Genomic DNA, 14,527 nt, shown 5'->3' on the forward strand with positions numbered 1-14,527 from the left:
GAAATTGAGAAAAAAAAACTTTGTGAATAAAAGATATATGAAATTCGCGAACATAACAGTATTAGAATATTAAATTGAACAATTAAAAGCAGAAAAAGGCTTGGAAACTTTTATTCTTAAGGTGAGATTCAAGATTCAAAAGTGAGAGATTCGAAATTTAAGGCATCGGACAATTTTTTACCCATTCTGAGATCGGGTTAATTTTTACATATTTAAAAATGAGTAAGGTGAGATAATAATGAAAAATTAGACTGCAAATTGGAAGTAATCACATTGGAACGGCGGTTCTCCATTGTTTGTTGAAGTTGTTCTCCGGTAACAGTCGATACAGAGAAGACGGCTGCAATTAATTAAACTTATTACATTTTTGAAAAATTTATTTGGACAAATGATTAAAACCACTTGTCAACTTTTTTAAATTTAATTTTTTGAAAAAAAAAACTAACTCAAATGTGACAAATCTTCCGATCACGTCGACAGAATTAGCAATTTGTCTGGATTGTATAATAAGTGGTCGAATATATCGAATATGCCGAAGTCTGACACATCCTGTACACAATTCGAGAGATGATATTCCTGGTTTTTCAAACATCAGATCATCCATATCGAAACGAAGTGAGAGTGGAAGGAATTGACGTCCAAATTTCATCGATTTTGAGCATCTGAAATGAATTCAATTTAAGATTTTTTTCTTAAAGTTTTAATTTCTCGTACTCTTCTCGATGAATAGCATTCGCAGCAATTGTGCCCAATTTGTCGACACCTCCCTCGTGTGTGTATTCGATATTATCAACTTTTGTAAGCAGGCGACGTATGAAAATTGGTCCAATTTCTTCTTCTCTAAAATAAAAATCGGTTGCAATAGGCTGCATCGACTTGTCGATTTTAATTATTTTTTTTTAGTTTTTATTCTGTTGGAATTTCACCTATTTAAAATTTTTTTATTCTTTTCGTTAAAACATGAATTTTTTTTGCAATTTACTAAAAATATAGTTGTTTTTTTTAATTGTTACAAATTTTTTCGGAAATTTTTATTTTGGCTAATTAGCTAATTGTCAAACTTGCCGATTGCCGAAACTTTTTCGGGACTTTATATGCAAAATAGTGTGTTTAAAATATATTTTGCAGTTTTTTGGTAAACAATTTTAATTGAAAAATTTAATTGTTCTTACTTGGAAAATCATAAGTCCGATTTTGCAGCTTGAACATTAAAAATTAAATATTTCCAACAAAAATTAAAAAACTCACAATCTAACCATTTGATCATTGGCATTAATTCCCACATGTTCGATACTTGGAATTTTTGAGAATACATAAGGTAAAGCTGTCATAAGATTGTTGCTAACATCTATTGTATTTAGATTCTGTAGAACTCCAATACGTGATGGAAGATATTTTATTGCGTTATGAGCAGCATTAATAATCTTGAGCTGTTTCAGATGGAAGATTGGAGGGAAAATCTGAAATATAAATTTGAAGATTATAAAATAATTATTTTCGGAGCCGTACTGAAAGATGATTATCTCCAAAATCCAGTAATGAGATAGAAGTCGGTAGTTCTCGGAACATCGTACACATTGCTGGAACAGGAATCAACTCCAGGGAACAGCTTCTCATCTCGAGTGACTGTAATTGCTTCAGCTTGCTAAACACGTCAAGATCTCTATTATGAGCTCCAATTGGATTTCCATTGAGTGTTAATCTGGTGAGATTATGGCAGAATCTCCAGGCTTTATCAGGTCTCCGTAAATCGATAGGCTCAATTTTTAGTGTTTTCAGGAATTCGGAGCATGATTGCATTTGCTTTTTGTACGTTGCCTGATTGTTGACCGTGATGGTAGTTGGTTTGAAGTCGGAACTTTTTACCTGAAATAGTATTTTATTTTAATTCTTTCAATTCCACCGTCAAGCTTAATACCTTCACTTTCTCAATATCCACATTTTCTCCTTTGACAATTTTTCTGATGGCTTCTATCAGTTGTGCCAACGCTTCTGGATTCGCCTGAACAATAAAAATTATTATTTTTATATTGAAAAATGCTTTACACGTACTTTACTGATGCAAACCATCACAGCAGGAGTTGTTTGAAATGTGATAGTGGTTTTTCCTTGAGCAATAAATTTGTCGAGAATAATTGGCGGCTTGTTGAGCTCGAATTTATTTCCAGTTTTGTCACCGGCCACGGCCACTGTTATCTGATATTGTGGAGGGGTCTGGAAATATTTTTTTGTTTTGTTACATATTAACTTATGAAAATTTAAATTACCTGTCGAAGTTTTTGCAGAATAACAAATCCTTTTTGCGATTTCGTGGGTTTTGGATTAACTCCGGCATTTGCTTTATAACGTGCAAAAACCACTTCACATGGTAATCGCATTTTTTATTGAAATCTGGAATAAGCAACTATTGGTAGTTTCTTTGTATTTGAAAAGCAAGTCTCTGAAAATCAAAATAAGTTTCTGGAAAATCAAGTTGAACCCGATAAAAGAGCACTGGGGAGAGTTACATTTTAAAGTTTTTACATTTATTCCCAAGAAGAATAATTAACGAAAAAATAAATAATAATTACCATTTGCTTACCAACTAATCGGACTTCAATAAAATTAATAGAAAATTGTCACTTATAAATATCACAAATGAACACAGGAAGTGATTGGGGGATGAAAACGATAATTTAAATAAGTCAGCGGGAGAGTCGAAATTTACAAAAAAAACGGGGACTGGAAACAATAAAGAATAATAATTAGCTAAAAGTTGTACCCACATTATAAGCTAAAAGAAAGTTTACAGTAAAGTCATTATGCACATTTTTATTCAGAGTTCTTGAAGATCTCCAATGCATTGTGTACAGTGGAGTTGTCCAGCGGGTAGAATTTGGGGTCTCTGTAAAGATATATTTGGGAACGATGAATCAAAGAATATTCTACTTACACTGATATCAGAAATAATTTCCAAAATTCGTCTAACAGATGCATCTTGGGTTTGCCCGAAAGTATCACTATTATCTTTGTCAGCAGAACAATCCGATAATCGTGGACTATTTTGAGCTTCCAACACAGTTGGTGGTGGAGTACTTGGAATCTTCTCATCATCACTATTACCATGTACTTTTTCACGCTCTGGAACTTCTTCCAATTTGGCGTCCACCAAAACATCTTCGTCTCCGCTCATTTCATCAACTGTCGAATGGCTATAGCTTCGGGAAACTCGGCGAGCTGCTTTTCGGGAGATTGAGCTTGTCTGGTATTCCTAAAAATTAGCTTGTAGGTATTACAGTTTCATAGATTAATTACCTTTAATACTCCACCTTTGTTAAGTACAGTCATTAACACATTTTGCAGTTCTTGGCATCGTGCAACAGTTTTCGTTCTGTCCTCTTCCATAGCCTTCAATTGTTCATCTTTTACACGAAGCCTTTCACGAACCAATTTTCTCTGATGCTGATAGAGAACAACGTGATCAGCAATTGTGTCATTTTCGAGTTCTAGCTGCTGGTTGATGTGCTCTAATCGATCAATTGTCTCAACGAGTTCAGCATTCTGAAGCATTGCTCGAGCGAATCGTTTCTCTAATTCTTTTCGTGCCCATAGATCTTCATGAAGCTCTCTAGAAGACTGCTGATTTTCAGCTTCTTCTGGAACCTTGGTTTCTTTCAACTCCAGCTGTTCCTGTTTGCTTTCGAGATCTTTCCGTTCTTCCTCTGCTCTTCTATCAGCTCGTTCATCTTCCAATTGTTGACGGCAATTATTAAAAGCTTCTCTGAGTGCTTCATTTTCGGCATGAAGATCCTGAACTCTGCCAACTGCTTGAGTGAGCTCAACGTGAATCGAATTCTGATTCTCATCTTCTGCATTTTGCCTCATTATTTCGTCCATTTGTTCATTATGAGTGTTACTTCGTCTCAAATCAGCACGGACCAGTTGAAGTTCATGAGTTTTCAGCTCTAAATCGGATCTGATTTCTGCATTTTCTCTTTGAAGCGTTGAGATATTTTCTTTCAATTCTTCATTGAGTTTCACGATTTCTTGAGATTCTTCACGTTGTTCTTGACTTGCAGCAGATTCTTGTGATGCTTCGAGATGAGGTTGTCGAGCGATTACTTCTGACAGATTACCAACAAGACCCGCGGTTTCTAAATTCAACTGCTTTGTCAATTCCCGTACTTGATGCTCAGCAGATTGTTTTGCAAGCTCGACATCTGCTTTTTCTTTCGTAAGAGTAACAAATCGGTCTTCCGTTTCCAAGAGACGTTCTTTAAGCTCTTTGTTTTGTGCCACTGCGCGGGATACGGTCGCTTTTTCGTTCTGTAAATTCGAAAATTTGAAAAATCAGGGAAAAATATTGAAAATTGTAAATCTACCTGTAGTTGCTCTGAAAGAGACAACAAATCAGCTCCGTTTGCAGTTGACTCTAACGTTCGTTCTTCCAAAAGTCGATATTTCATTTCAAGTTCTGCCAATGACTGTTCTCTTTCGAAAATAACTTTGTCTTTTTCTAGAATTTCTTCTTCTCTGCGTTTCTGATCATCCTCACTTCTTCGTTCCCACTTCCCTCTTTCAACGAAACACGCTTCACGAATCCGTCTTGCTACATCTTCTTCTGTGATAGTTGGAATTTCATCATGCCTCTCAGAAACATCCATATTCATTTGAAGCTTCTGCAGTTCAGATTGAGCAATTTCGAGTTGATTTTCGAGATGTTCAACTTGATCGTTTGAAGAAAATTTTTGATTATGCAAATGCTCGATTTCTAAAGCCATCTCTGCTTGCTTTTGTTGAAGTGCATACTCTCGATCAGCATAGTGAGCTTTTAATGTCGCAGATTCGACGAGAAGACGTGATTTTTCAGCTTTAACGTTCTCCAGCTCACGTTGCAAGTTTTCATAATTCGTATTCTCATTCGGAATCCCTCCCGGCGGTCCTGTGGCTCCAAGTTGTTTCAAATAAAGATCTTTCATTTGAATGTCTTTCATGAGCTGACTGATGCGATTTTCTTGAGCCGCCGTTTCTTTTATCATACTTTTCACACGTGCTTGTGCTTCACTTCTCTCGTGTTGAACATTTAGCAGGTTAGCTTGCATTGATGCAACTTCTCGTCGAGCTCCTTCTAGCTCTTGATGACGTGCAGTTAATAGGGAATCTTTTTGTGCAATTGCTTCATTGAGTTTTCGAATTTCGTTTGACGAAAGTCCAGATGATGTTGAATTGCTCATTTGGTTGGCAATGTTCTCTGCAGCAGCCAGCTTGTGTCGAAGTTTTTCGATTTGCTTGTTTGCCTGACGAAGATCACTTTGAGACGAAACTTTCTCTTCAACCATTGCAGACAATGCCTGAATACTCCATCATTAAATTAAAATAAATAAAACGAGTAATCCTTACATTTTGGAGTTGGACAATTTGATTTTCTGTATCCACATGTATTCCATTTGCATTGACTTGTGAATAAGCGGAATGAAGTTGGGAGTAATGGGCACACTAAAATGATTTTTTTTTTAATAAAATCATTATTCATATAATTAACGAATTAGTTTTTGTATTTGTCAATTTCTCATTATCCTTACCAATTCGTCATGCTGGGTCTTCAATTGTGTATATGCCTGATACCATTCGTTTCCGTTCGGTTGAAATGGTGAAGCCTGAAGAAAACATTTACTCATTTAACGATGTTATCGATTTTCTCACATCCAATCCATTTCTTGCATTCAAACTTTGTGCAGAAGAAGATGAGTGTGGAATTTGAAGCGCTGTCGAATCTTCACTGACAACGCTGCTCCGTCCATTTAAACCTGCTCCAGCACCCGGCTCTGATGAAATGATACTTGATGCAGGAGAATTACGTCCATCGAGTCTTTGACGTGCTTCAAAGTCTTTCAGCTGTAAAATTTACTCTATAAACTTTGTTTTAATAAAGTTTCCTCACGATTCTCACCTTTTTCCTGGCCGCTGCCAGCATTTCAGCTTTGGCAGGTGCAGCGGCATCGACCATATCACTGATTAATCCAGCTTTACGCCGAAAAACAGTAAAATCTATCGATTTTAAAAGCTGAAAATGAAAAAAGACGTGGAAATTAGTGGTTGGACGCAAACACCGCAATTGACGACATAGCGCAGACAACAAAGCGAGTTCGCAATGAAAGCAGCAGAAATTCACACAAAAAAGAAAAAATAATAGGTTTATGTACAAATAACTAACGAAACTTTGGAAATAAATGCTAAAAAACAACCGAGCAAATTAGAAAACTGGAGGCTTGTGATCAGATGAGACAGGCGAATCGGTTTGCCCCTTGGTGAGCCAGGCAAGAGGTTCTCGTGTGAACGTGCGGTATGCTTCTAGAATTAAGTAGTTGAAGATAACATTTTAATTGAGAATATCAACTCACTAGCCCACTTTGAATCAGGATTGATCTCATCTTGGAAGTAGGCATAAGAAAATATCAGCATGCCTACTCCAAATGCGATTAGGGAGTTCTGGAAAATACTTAATTCGTTTTTAAAATTGATTATCAAAATAGACCTCTCTAAAAGAAAGCTTCTTTCCTCCTTTAGGTAACTGATTTTCCGTGATTTCCTTCCATTCGGCCTGCCCGTCTTTTCTTCTGATTAAAACACGCAAAATCCGAGTCAATCTCATCTGGAACAAAATCTGTTTTATTTTCTGCCTTTTTATTTGTTTTAAAAATTGGAAACGAAAAGGACAAAGCGAGAAGTCAAAGTCTTCCAGTAATTTGATATTTTAGAAGGAATTGAATTGGTCATGGAATTCCGGAAGGGGACAAAATATTTTTAAACGGACATAGGAAATGGGGAATTTTATGAAGCAAAATATATGTTATATAATCGAATGTATTAAATTTGAAAAAAATGTGAAGAAAATTAATAAAAAAATACTAGGAAAAAAAATATCTTCAAAAATTTTTGATGAAAACGCGCCCCATTGGCACTTACTAGAGACACAATACGCAGGAAAACGAAATTTATGAGTACATAGAAGTGAATATTGGAAAATGTTCTTCAAAACTTTTCATGACAGTGTTAAACTGAAAATTAAAAAGAATGGTGATCATAGTAGCAACGAATTCATATGAGATATATGTAAAATATTTAAAAATGAAGGATAAATGAGGAATATATAATTCCCGAGTGTGGAGGGGTACTGTAGGAGAACATAAACAAGCCTATTATCTCTGTATACTGTAAAGCATTAGAATACACAAGCAAATTTGAAGATTATATTTTGGTTATTCGCTCAGTTTTTAAAAATATTTGGAAAAACACTGATACGAGTTTCCGAAATTTTTGAAGACCAATTGTTCAGTACCTAGAAACCTTTCGGAAAAATAATCAATGTCATTACTGTAGTTCTCTGAAAAAATGTGTTATCTGAAACTGTCACTTGCATATAAAATACGACCTTCCTCCAAATCACGCTCTGAGCACAATCGATCTTTCTACTCCAGCTGTGTACATGGACGGACATAAAGGACAGCCGTCAGTGTCACTTCCGCGCCACTTTTTTCAAATGTTTTATGCAAGTTTTTGGTTTAGTTTTGTTTCGAATTTATTCCCAATTGAATTGAATTCGTGACTGCAGAAGAAAATCGAATCGAATCTCCTTTTTAGCGACTCGGATATACCCTGAATTTTTTTTGGAGTACTGTACTATAAACTTTCTCTCCACTTCAGCAATATTTATAATATCCTATAGGAGAACGGCTACTTTCTCGGAACAAAAATATTTCTACAAAACTATTTTTTAATTTTTGCGCAAATGAATTAAGAATTCTCCTTTGGCGGCTGCGGTTATATATTAATTCCAAACTTGTATAGAAAACACACGAAGTGAGGTAAAACCTATTATTATTCAGTTTTTCACTCAAAAATACAGTCCTTGATCTTGCTACGACCGAAATATGTCCGTCGAGTACACGGTAAAGTAGTTTGCGCCTCTAAGGAGTACAGTAACCAACTATGGGTTACTGTAAGACTTATAGGCGCATACATTTTTAACAGATTCAATTTGAGAACATTTAAATAGTTCGTGGCGAGGCCAAATATCGTAATCTTCGTAAAAATCGGTAAAATTCACGGATTCATATTGGCTAATGTGGTAATTTCAATTATTCAAGAAACTTTCTAAATAGGAAGGAAATCACTGAAAAGTTTTAAAAAAAATTACAGTGACTGCTCAATTTACTGGATACACTTACACCTGCAATAGAGTTTTTTTCGACAAGAAAACATCTGACCATAATTGTTACTTTGGTGTTGATTCTTGCCAATCTTATTTGAAATGTTTCTTCCAACTTTTTCTTCTCAACTATACAGATGTGTGTGGTGTGCAACACATCCAGTTTCTTTCCTTTTTGCTCTCGCCCCCCCCCCCCCCCCCATCTCCCTACTTAGTGCAGAAATATAGCATCGAAGTCGTGGAGCTCTCCGTCCCCGAGTGACCGCCCGTTTTCTCTCTTTTTTATTTGGATCTCTGCGTATCTTCATGATGGTGTCACCCACCATCTCTCTACAACACCAAAACTAGAAGAGAAAATGCTGGATGTAGTAGAAGCATTGAGCAGGAGAGAGAGAGTAAGAGAGATTCTATTGTGTTTACCCTCGTACATCTTTTTTTTTCACTCAGCATTTTCCGCTTTTTCAGCATTCTTGTCCTTTTTTTGAATTATTTATTTTAAAATGCATTTTTGGTAGTTTTTTGTCTATTGTACGGGAATTCTCAAATTACGAAGAGTTTTCTTTAGTGACTCTGTAATCCTCATGTCTCAAATTTTAAACAATTCAGGTGGCTGAAATTCCTTGTTTAGAATTATGATATTTTACTAGGACTTCCACATAGGCTTTAGAAAGCTACGCCTGAGCATAGTGCCTACACCTACGCAATAATACAACTTACCAATTTTCATTTCATGAACTTTAACAAACTCATTCTAATTTAAATGTTCTAAATTCCCTATTCTAAAAACTGAAACAACCGAGATATGAGCTGTCAAAGTAGAGAGACTGAGGTTGAAGTCTACTTTGAATAATACGGTATCAATTTTCAATTTGAACTTTCAGCATAAACACTGAAATGGATTAATGAGATCTACGGAAAATACCTGTTTTCAAAAATCACATCATTCTAAGCAAAAAATCAAGCTCCCTTAATTGGCTTATTTTCTTAACTAAGCTTCTGTATCCTATTAATTAATAGCCAGTTAAATATTGCAAACAAAACATCTTGTCTAATTAAACTTCCATCATTTTCCCTTCCATTTTTCGTTTCCTCTCATCAGCCTCAATACTCATTTATTTTTTCATAACCATACTAATAGCCTCATTTTTTTCTTCCTGTCTTCCCGACCCTGCTCATCCTCTTCTTTCCAAGGTTTCTCTAATTCTCACCAGCATCTACAATATTTCAACATTTTGATATATTTATGGATAAGATGAAGTTGTTTGTCACTGCTCTGGAGGTCCTCCTTGACACCACTTTCAGAGTATTTTTTCTCTGAATTTGACATGCATAAATCATCTAAAGAAATTGATTCGTATAGTCGTTTTAGTCAGGATGCAGCAGTAAGAGCAAAAGACAAAAAGGTTAGAGTGTGCCACCGAAAGGGTTGGAAAAATTGCTCTGTGTTCAATTTTTAATCGTGTGCAAATATTTAGGTACGAACTTTCTCATTTGAAAAGTCATATTGCTTTATTAATGTTAAAAAAAAGTGAAATATAATATTGATTTCCTTTTTTGTTTAGCAGCTAGCTTTCTTCGGTTGTCTTCGGTTTAATCAAACAATTATTAGTTGGTAAAATGTTGTTCATTCTCACAGCATTGTGCATGATTTTGGTGGCATGTGCATTGTCAAATGTCGATTTTTCCGAAGAATAACCTCTCAAAACGTTAATCTAAAATTACCTAGAATATCTTTTCCTTACGAACAATAATTTTTGAACCCTTTCGCATCCCGAACCCATTCTCCTTAATGTGTCCTCCTATATCTTTCTGCGAATAATAATGGGTACTTAGAGGTTCACATACGAAGGTTAATCGACTCTATCTTCCGTCAATTATGCACATTGTACACATTGAAATGCAAAAGATAAGAAGCATTCTTTATTTCCTTTCATTATTCATGCCTCAAGTCTCCAAGTTGACGGAGACAGCAAGTCTCCGTCAAAATGTTTCATTACATACAGATGAAATGAAGAGACTTCTACCAATTTTTGTTTCCGGTCACTGTGCGTCGTTGTTTCCGCGTATTTTGACACCTTTTGTGCGCCGGAAAAAGTGAGAATAGGAGGAAACGGGGGAGAAAAAAAAAGAAAAAGAAGAAGACATTTTCGTGTGTGTGTGTGGTCAAGCGAAATGGGGTTTGCTCTTTGTTCATTCTCGAGCCCACAAAAACCTTTTTCTCCCCTATTTTTATTTGTTGCAGTTACATATTTGGTATTCTTGATCGTTGACCAAATATTTCAGCTTTAGAGTGAGAACTAGTATTTCGTTAAAGCTAGGTTTTTTCTCGTCACAGTTCCAAAAAAAAAAATGAAAAAAAAACATTTCAAAAATGTGTTGAAAATTACTGCATAATTTGTGGGAATTTCACCTTAAAGGGGAAAATGAAAATTTTGAGAAAATTCATCAAAACGTAACCGTTTTATATTTCGCACAATTTCAAGTTTTTACAACTTTTTGAAGGCGAAAATTGGCATTTTTTGTTGGAAAGCAAGTAAAATGTGTACTACAATTTTTTGTAGGTTTTTCCTTTTTAATTGTGATTTTCAAAAACTTTCATCCCAGATTACCTAAATTGAGTACAACTCAAGGATCTAAAATTTTATATTTAAAAGTAAGAAATAAATCATACAAATGAATATCAGCTTTCTCCATGTTCAACAACTTCTTATAAAATCTGAGTATGTTTCGTGTCAATCAAGATGTTCATCCATCATTCTACTCCTTGAATTTGTAATGATGAATTGAGAATTGGTGCGAGATGAGTCTATTTGAATAATCCCCCCTCCCATCTCTTGTGTTGTGGCTTTTCGCATGCAAATCATTGACTCTTTGTGTTCCGCCATTTTCATTTCAATTCCGACCTCGATTTCTCGATTTCTCGCGCAAGTTGCCTCCCATTTCACAATTCTCACACTTTTCGCTCTTTCAAGCCCAAGTGCAACTGGATTAGAGAGATTGAGACGATTAGTTAACTTGTTCAGATTAAGTCGGCTAATCGACCAGTGTATTTATATGGAGAATCTAGTATACATTCTGAACACTTTTGTTTTTGTCAAATTAAACCTTGTTTTTCATGAGTTTTTTCGTACAACAGAAGGAAGCGACACACCTGTGAAATTATTGGATTTATTCATAACATTTGGGAGAATAATTGAGCTTGATGGATGGGAACTTTACGAATAATAAAAATAATGCATCCAGATGTTTTGAATTATACGTTTTTTTTCTAGAAATCTAGTTTTCAAATGTGTGAAATTCCTTCATACTTATCCAAACAGTAGAAATTATAGGCTTTTTTGGAAAGTAGGCAGGTAGGTTTTTCTTTGTCCTGCCCGTCTACCACCTATTTTCTGCATTTTTGCACAACCTTCAGTGATTCTAAGTTGTATTCTGTAGCCGTTTTCTTTAAACTTTCAAATTTTGTTTTTATAATTCTATTTTAAGAAAAAAGAATTTTCCTAAATTCTTTAACTCTGTCAGTGTTCAATATTATCCATGATTTTTGGCTTGAGATGTTCACAAATTTTGTATTTCCTTCAAAAATCTTCAAAATTATGACAATTTTTTAGTTTTTTTTACTAAAAATAATAAAAATTATATATTTTGAAATATATGTATAGTAGAAAAAATTTGCAATCCAGCTTCTTATATTTTTGAAAATCGTCCAAATGCGTTTCACTAAACTTTTATAATTTGTCGTGTTTTGCCACTCATATTTTTGAAAGTAATTTTGAAAATTTTGAAAATGTGCCAAATCTTTGACTGAAAATTTTTCCTTGATCTCCAGTCATTTTCGTTGCTGAAAGCGTAACACATATGATTTCAGAACGGCTCTTAAAATTGAGAAATTATTTCAGAATGAAAAACAGCAAAGTGTTCTTCTTCCAATCCCTTCCATCACATGATAATGTTTTCCGATTTTTGATTTCAATCCGGATATTCAAATCAAATGATTGCAGTTCCAGTTCCATTATCGAAACTTGTTCAAATACAGACAGTTTTCATAAGTAGGTCCCATTGAATACGAACAAAGACGCCTGAATGAAAACATAAAGACAGAAGAGAGTGAGGAGAAAAGTGCTCGTAAAATTGGCTCAATTCTTTGTTCCTCTTTTTGTCCGTCTCTTTTTCTCATTCAAACCACCCTCTTGAAAACGTATTCCAATTGTTGTTTCAGTTCCAATTTTCTTTTTCAAAAGTTTTGCATAAACAAGTAAATGTTTATGCTCTCTTATAATTATGCCAAAAGAGCTTCGAAAGTGTCTAATACATTTATAATCCCCCTACTCCTCCATCTCGATGGAACACATGGCTTCAGAGGAGAATGAGAAATGAGTGAGAAATAGAGAAAGTGAATGAAAAAAGTATACATTTTTCATGTTGATGACCTAGACCTATCCTTGTGACGTTGCCACTTTTCCACGTGTACATCTGGATCTTGTTAGGTTGCTAAAGAAAGTGCAAAGTGCCCTGCAACTTTTATGACGTGGCATTGCAATAAACGAGACCTTTTTCCAAAGAAATCCCGGCTCTAACTCCAAACACCAAGTTTCCTGACCCAATTGTACTTTTAGTACATATCCAACATGCAAGCCGTTTTTGTCGTTTCCCCTTTTACTAAAACACTCAATCATCTTTTTTCTGTTCATCCTTATCCTCTACTCTTTCTCTTTTTGGGGCGACACACTTACTTGATTGAGTGATGCTCCTTTATTCTATTGTTCCTGTTTCCGAATGCTCAATTTTTTATTTAGGAAAATGAAAAGAAGATTCAGTCAGAGCTGTACTTCCGGTTAATTCTTTTACAGAAAGTTCAACAAAAAACTTTGATATCTGTCATTTTAAAAATATATGCAGAATAAACTTTTATAGGAAGCATCAAAAACCTGCATATGTGCCTACCTACAAGGCAGTCGTAGCATGCCTTGAAGGCGACTGTCGCAGGTAGGTGTCGTTACCGTTACGCCTGCCTAATATAGGTACGTAGGCATGCAGGCAATTTTCAAATTTAAGAATCAGAAATCTATATCTAAAATCATTGTTTTGTTCCCTACCAGTTGGTCAAACATATACAAAAACCACTATTGCTTCCATTGAACCATCAAAACCAAATAGTAAAGCACGCGCTAGCTGTCCATCTGTCCGCCTTGCTGTGCTTTTTTTTGCCTTCTCTAAACCTTTCCTACACCTGCGTCTCTCAATCTCTCAATCATAATGTCTGAATCTCTCTTATCCGCAGTACTATCTATCGCATTCTACCTGTCCTTTCTGTTGAAACGGTCACTCTTGAGATAGGAACATGTCGAACGCGTGTGGGGGCACCCTTTGGCCGAAAATGGTCACTTTTTCGGTTCCGTTTCAAAGAGCACTCACCCACTTCAATTTATGTTCTCATTTACAAGAAAACATGCTTGTTTGATGTCTTAACGCGGTTTGGTAAGATGTCTAATGTGATATTGCAAATCTATTCATTTAATTAAGCTTTGGTTAATTCTAAATTCGATGTTTGAGCTATCCGATTAAGTTTTTTTTATGAGAATATCATGAAGTTTTTATTTTTTTTAAAACATACAATTTCACTTGTATGATATACTGATAGTGAACAAATTTTAACTAACAAAATAAAGCTTATATCTCGGCTCATTGCAAAGATATAATTAAACTTCTTAATACAAAACTATAGAAAAAGAAATAATAAACACTTTGTTAGTTGAGAACTTTTTGATTAAACAAAAGATACTGTAGATATAAGCTGTCGAAGCTGAGCAATTAGGTGCACGTAAATCTTCAAAAATGCCCATTTTTGTTTCAAAATTCAATTTATTTAAAAAAAAAATGTAATAAAAATATAGAAAACTGTTCCATTGACAAGAAAATAATTTTTACTAACTTTGTAATTTTTGCACCTGAACTGGAAGTTGCCAAAAGCAGCTGCCAAAAATAAACGACAACTTTAACAATTTTTCAGCACCTTTTTTAGCTTAACTTTTTGTAACTTTTCTCGATATTTTTTATTGCCCAAAAAGTTAATTTATTGTGTCAAAGTGGGCAGTGGTGCATACAGTAGTCGATAAATGTCCATGAAAGCTTTTTTGCTATTCAATCAAGTGTGACATGAAAGTCAGTAACTGTTGTAAATAACCTCAATAACCTCCATTATAATTCCACAACTGGCTTTACTTCCCAATTCCATAATAGGTATCAATTAATGGGGGAAGCATACAAACTATTTTCTCTCTTCAATTCCACAAATGGCTGAGTGTAAACACCGTCTACACATGACTGACTAAATTGTCA

At 34.9% G+C, this 14,527-nt stretch overlaps 3 protein-coding genes and 1 non-coding gene across 4 annotated transcripts; all 4 read right to left on the reverse strand.

The window, feature by feature from the left end:
• Positions 1 to 93: 93 nt before the first annotated feature.
• lrr-1 (PIF1/LRR1 pleckstrin homology domain-containing protein) lies at positions 94 to 2,391 on the reverse strand. The gene is made up of 8 exons (NM_062527.5): positions 2,268 to 2,391; positions 2,053 to 2,214; positions 1,919 to 2,002; positions 1,510 to 1,866; positions 1,249 to 1,460; positions 715 to 840; positions 447 to 662; positions 94 to 340 (listed from the first exon to the last, which is right to left on the reverse strand). The coding sequence occupies exons 1-8, from the start codon at positions 2,376 to 2,378 to the stop codon at positions 247 to 249; spliced, it is 1,362 nt and encodes a 453-aa protein (NP_494928.1). The 5' UTR covers positions 2,379 to 2,391; the 3' UTR covers positions 94 to 246.
• A 118-nt stretch (positions 2,392 to 2,509) lies between these two features.
• Positions 2,510 to 6,043, reverse strand: golg-2 (Golgin subfamily A conserved domain-containing protein). The gene is made up of 8 exons (NM_062528.7): positions 5,930 to 6,043; positions 5,683 to 5,874; positions 5,562 to 5,636; positions 5,380 to 5,475; positions 4,362 to 5,330; positions 3,295 to 4,305; positions 2,933 to 3,250; positions 2,510 to 2,884 (listed from the first exon to the last, which is right to left on the reverse strand). The coding sequence occupies exons 1-8, from the start codon at positions 5,984 to 5,986 to the stop codon at positions 2,816 to 2,818; spliced, it is 2,787 nt and encodes a 928-aa protein (NP_494929.3). The 5' UTR covers positions 5,987 to 6,043; the 3' UTR covers positions 2,510 to 2,815.
• A 116-nt stretch (positions 6,044 to 6,159) lies between these two features.
• F33G12.7 (uncharacterized protein) lies at positions 6,160 to 6,633 on the reverse strand. The gene is made up of 3 exons (NM_001047306.5): positions 6,515 to 6,633; positions 6,381 to 6,468; positions 6,160 to 6,330 (listed from the first exon to the last, which is right to left on the reverse strand). The coding sequence occupies exons 1-3, from the start codon at positions 6,629 to 6,631 to the stop codon at positions 6,233 to 6,235; spliced, it is 303 nt and encodes a 100-aa protein (NP_001040771.1). The 5' UTR covers positions 6,632 to 6,633; the 3' UTR covers positions 6,160 to 6,232.
• A 1,772-nt stretch (positions 6,634 to 8,405) lies between these two features.
• F33G12.9 lies at positions 8,406 to 8,550 on the reverse strand. Its single transcript, NR_051027.1, has one exon. It is a non-coding gene; the product is annotated as an Unclassified non-coding RNA F33G12.9 (non-coding RNA).
• Positions 8,551 to 14,527: the final 5,977 nt, after the last annotated feature.

Source organism: Caenorhabditis elegans, chromosome II (assembly GCF_000002985.6).
Source record: "Caenorhabditis elegans chromosome II".
Taxonomy (NCBI): domain Eukaryota; kingdom Metazoa; phylum Nematoda; class Chromadorea; order Rhabditida; family Rhabditidae; genus Caenorhabditis; species Caenorhabditis elegans.

Bases quoted from the DNA above. Each gene is read 5' to 3' on its own strand.
- lrr-1 (NM_062527.5), bottom strand. From the start codon at position 2,378: ATGCGATTACCATGTGAAGTGGTTTTTGCACGTTATAAAGCAAATGCC. The intron at 1,867-1,918 runs GTATTAAGCTTG...ATACTATTTCAG, and splicing joins TGGATATTGAGAAAGTGAAG to GTAAAAAGTTCCGACTTCAA. The intron at 841-1,248 runs GTGAGTTTTTTA...TTTTTATTTTAG, and splicing joins AATGATCAAATGGTTAGATT to AGAAGAAGAAATTGGACCAA.
- golg-2 (NM_062528.7), bottom strand. From the start codon at position 5,986: ATGGTCGATGCCGCTGCACCTGCCAAAGCTGAAATGCTGGCAGCGGCC. The intron at 5,875-5,929 runs GTGAGAATCGTG...TAAATTTTACAG, and splicing joins TGGCAGCGGCCAGGAAAAAG to CTGAAAGACTTTGAAGCACG. The intron at 3,251-3,294 runs GTAATTAATCTA...GCTAATTTTTAG, and splicing joins ACAAAGGTGGAGTATTAAAG to GAATACCAGACAAGCTCAAT.
- F33G12.7 (NM_001047306.5), bottom strand. From the start codon at position 6,631: ATGAGATTGACTCGGATTTTGCGTGTTTTAATCAGAAGAAAAGACGGG. The intron at 6,469-6,514 runs GTCTATTTTGAT...AGTATTTTCCAG, and splicing joins AGAAGCTTTCTTTTAGAGAG to AACTCCCTAATCGCATTTGG. The intron at 6,331-6,380 runs GTGAGTTGATAT...ACTTAATTCTAG, and splicing joins TCCTGATTCAAAGTGGGCTA to AAGCATACCGCACGTTCACA.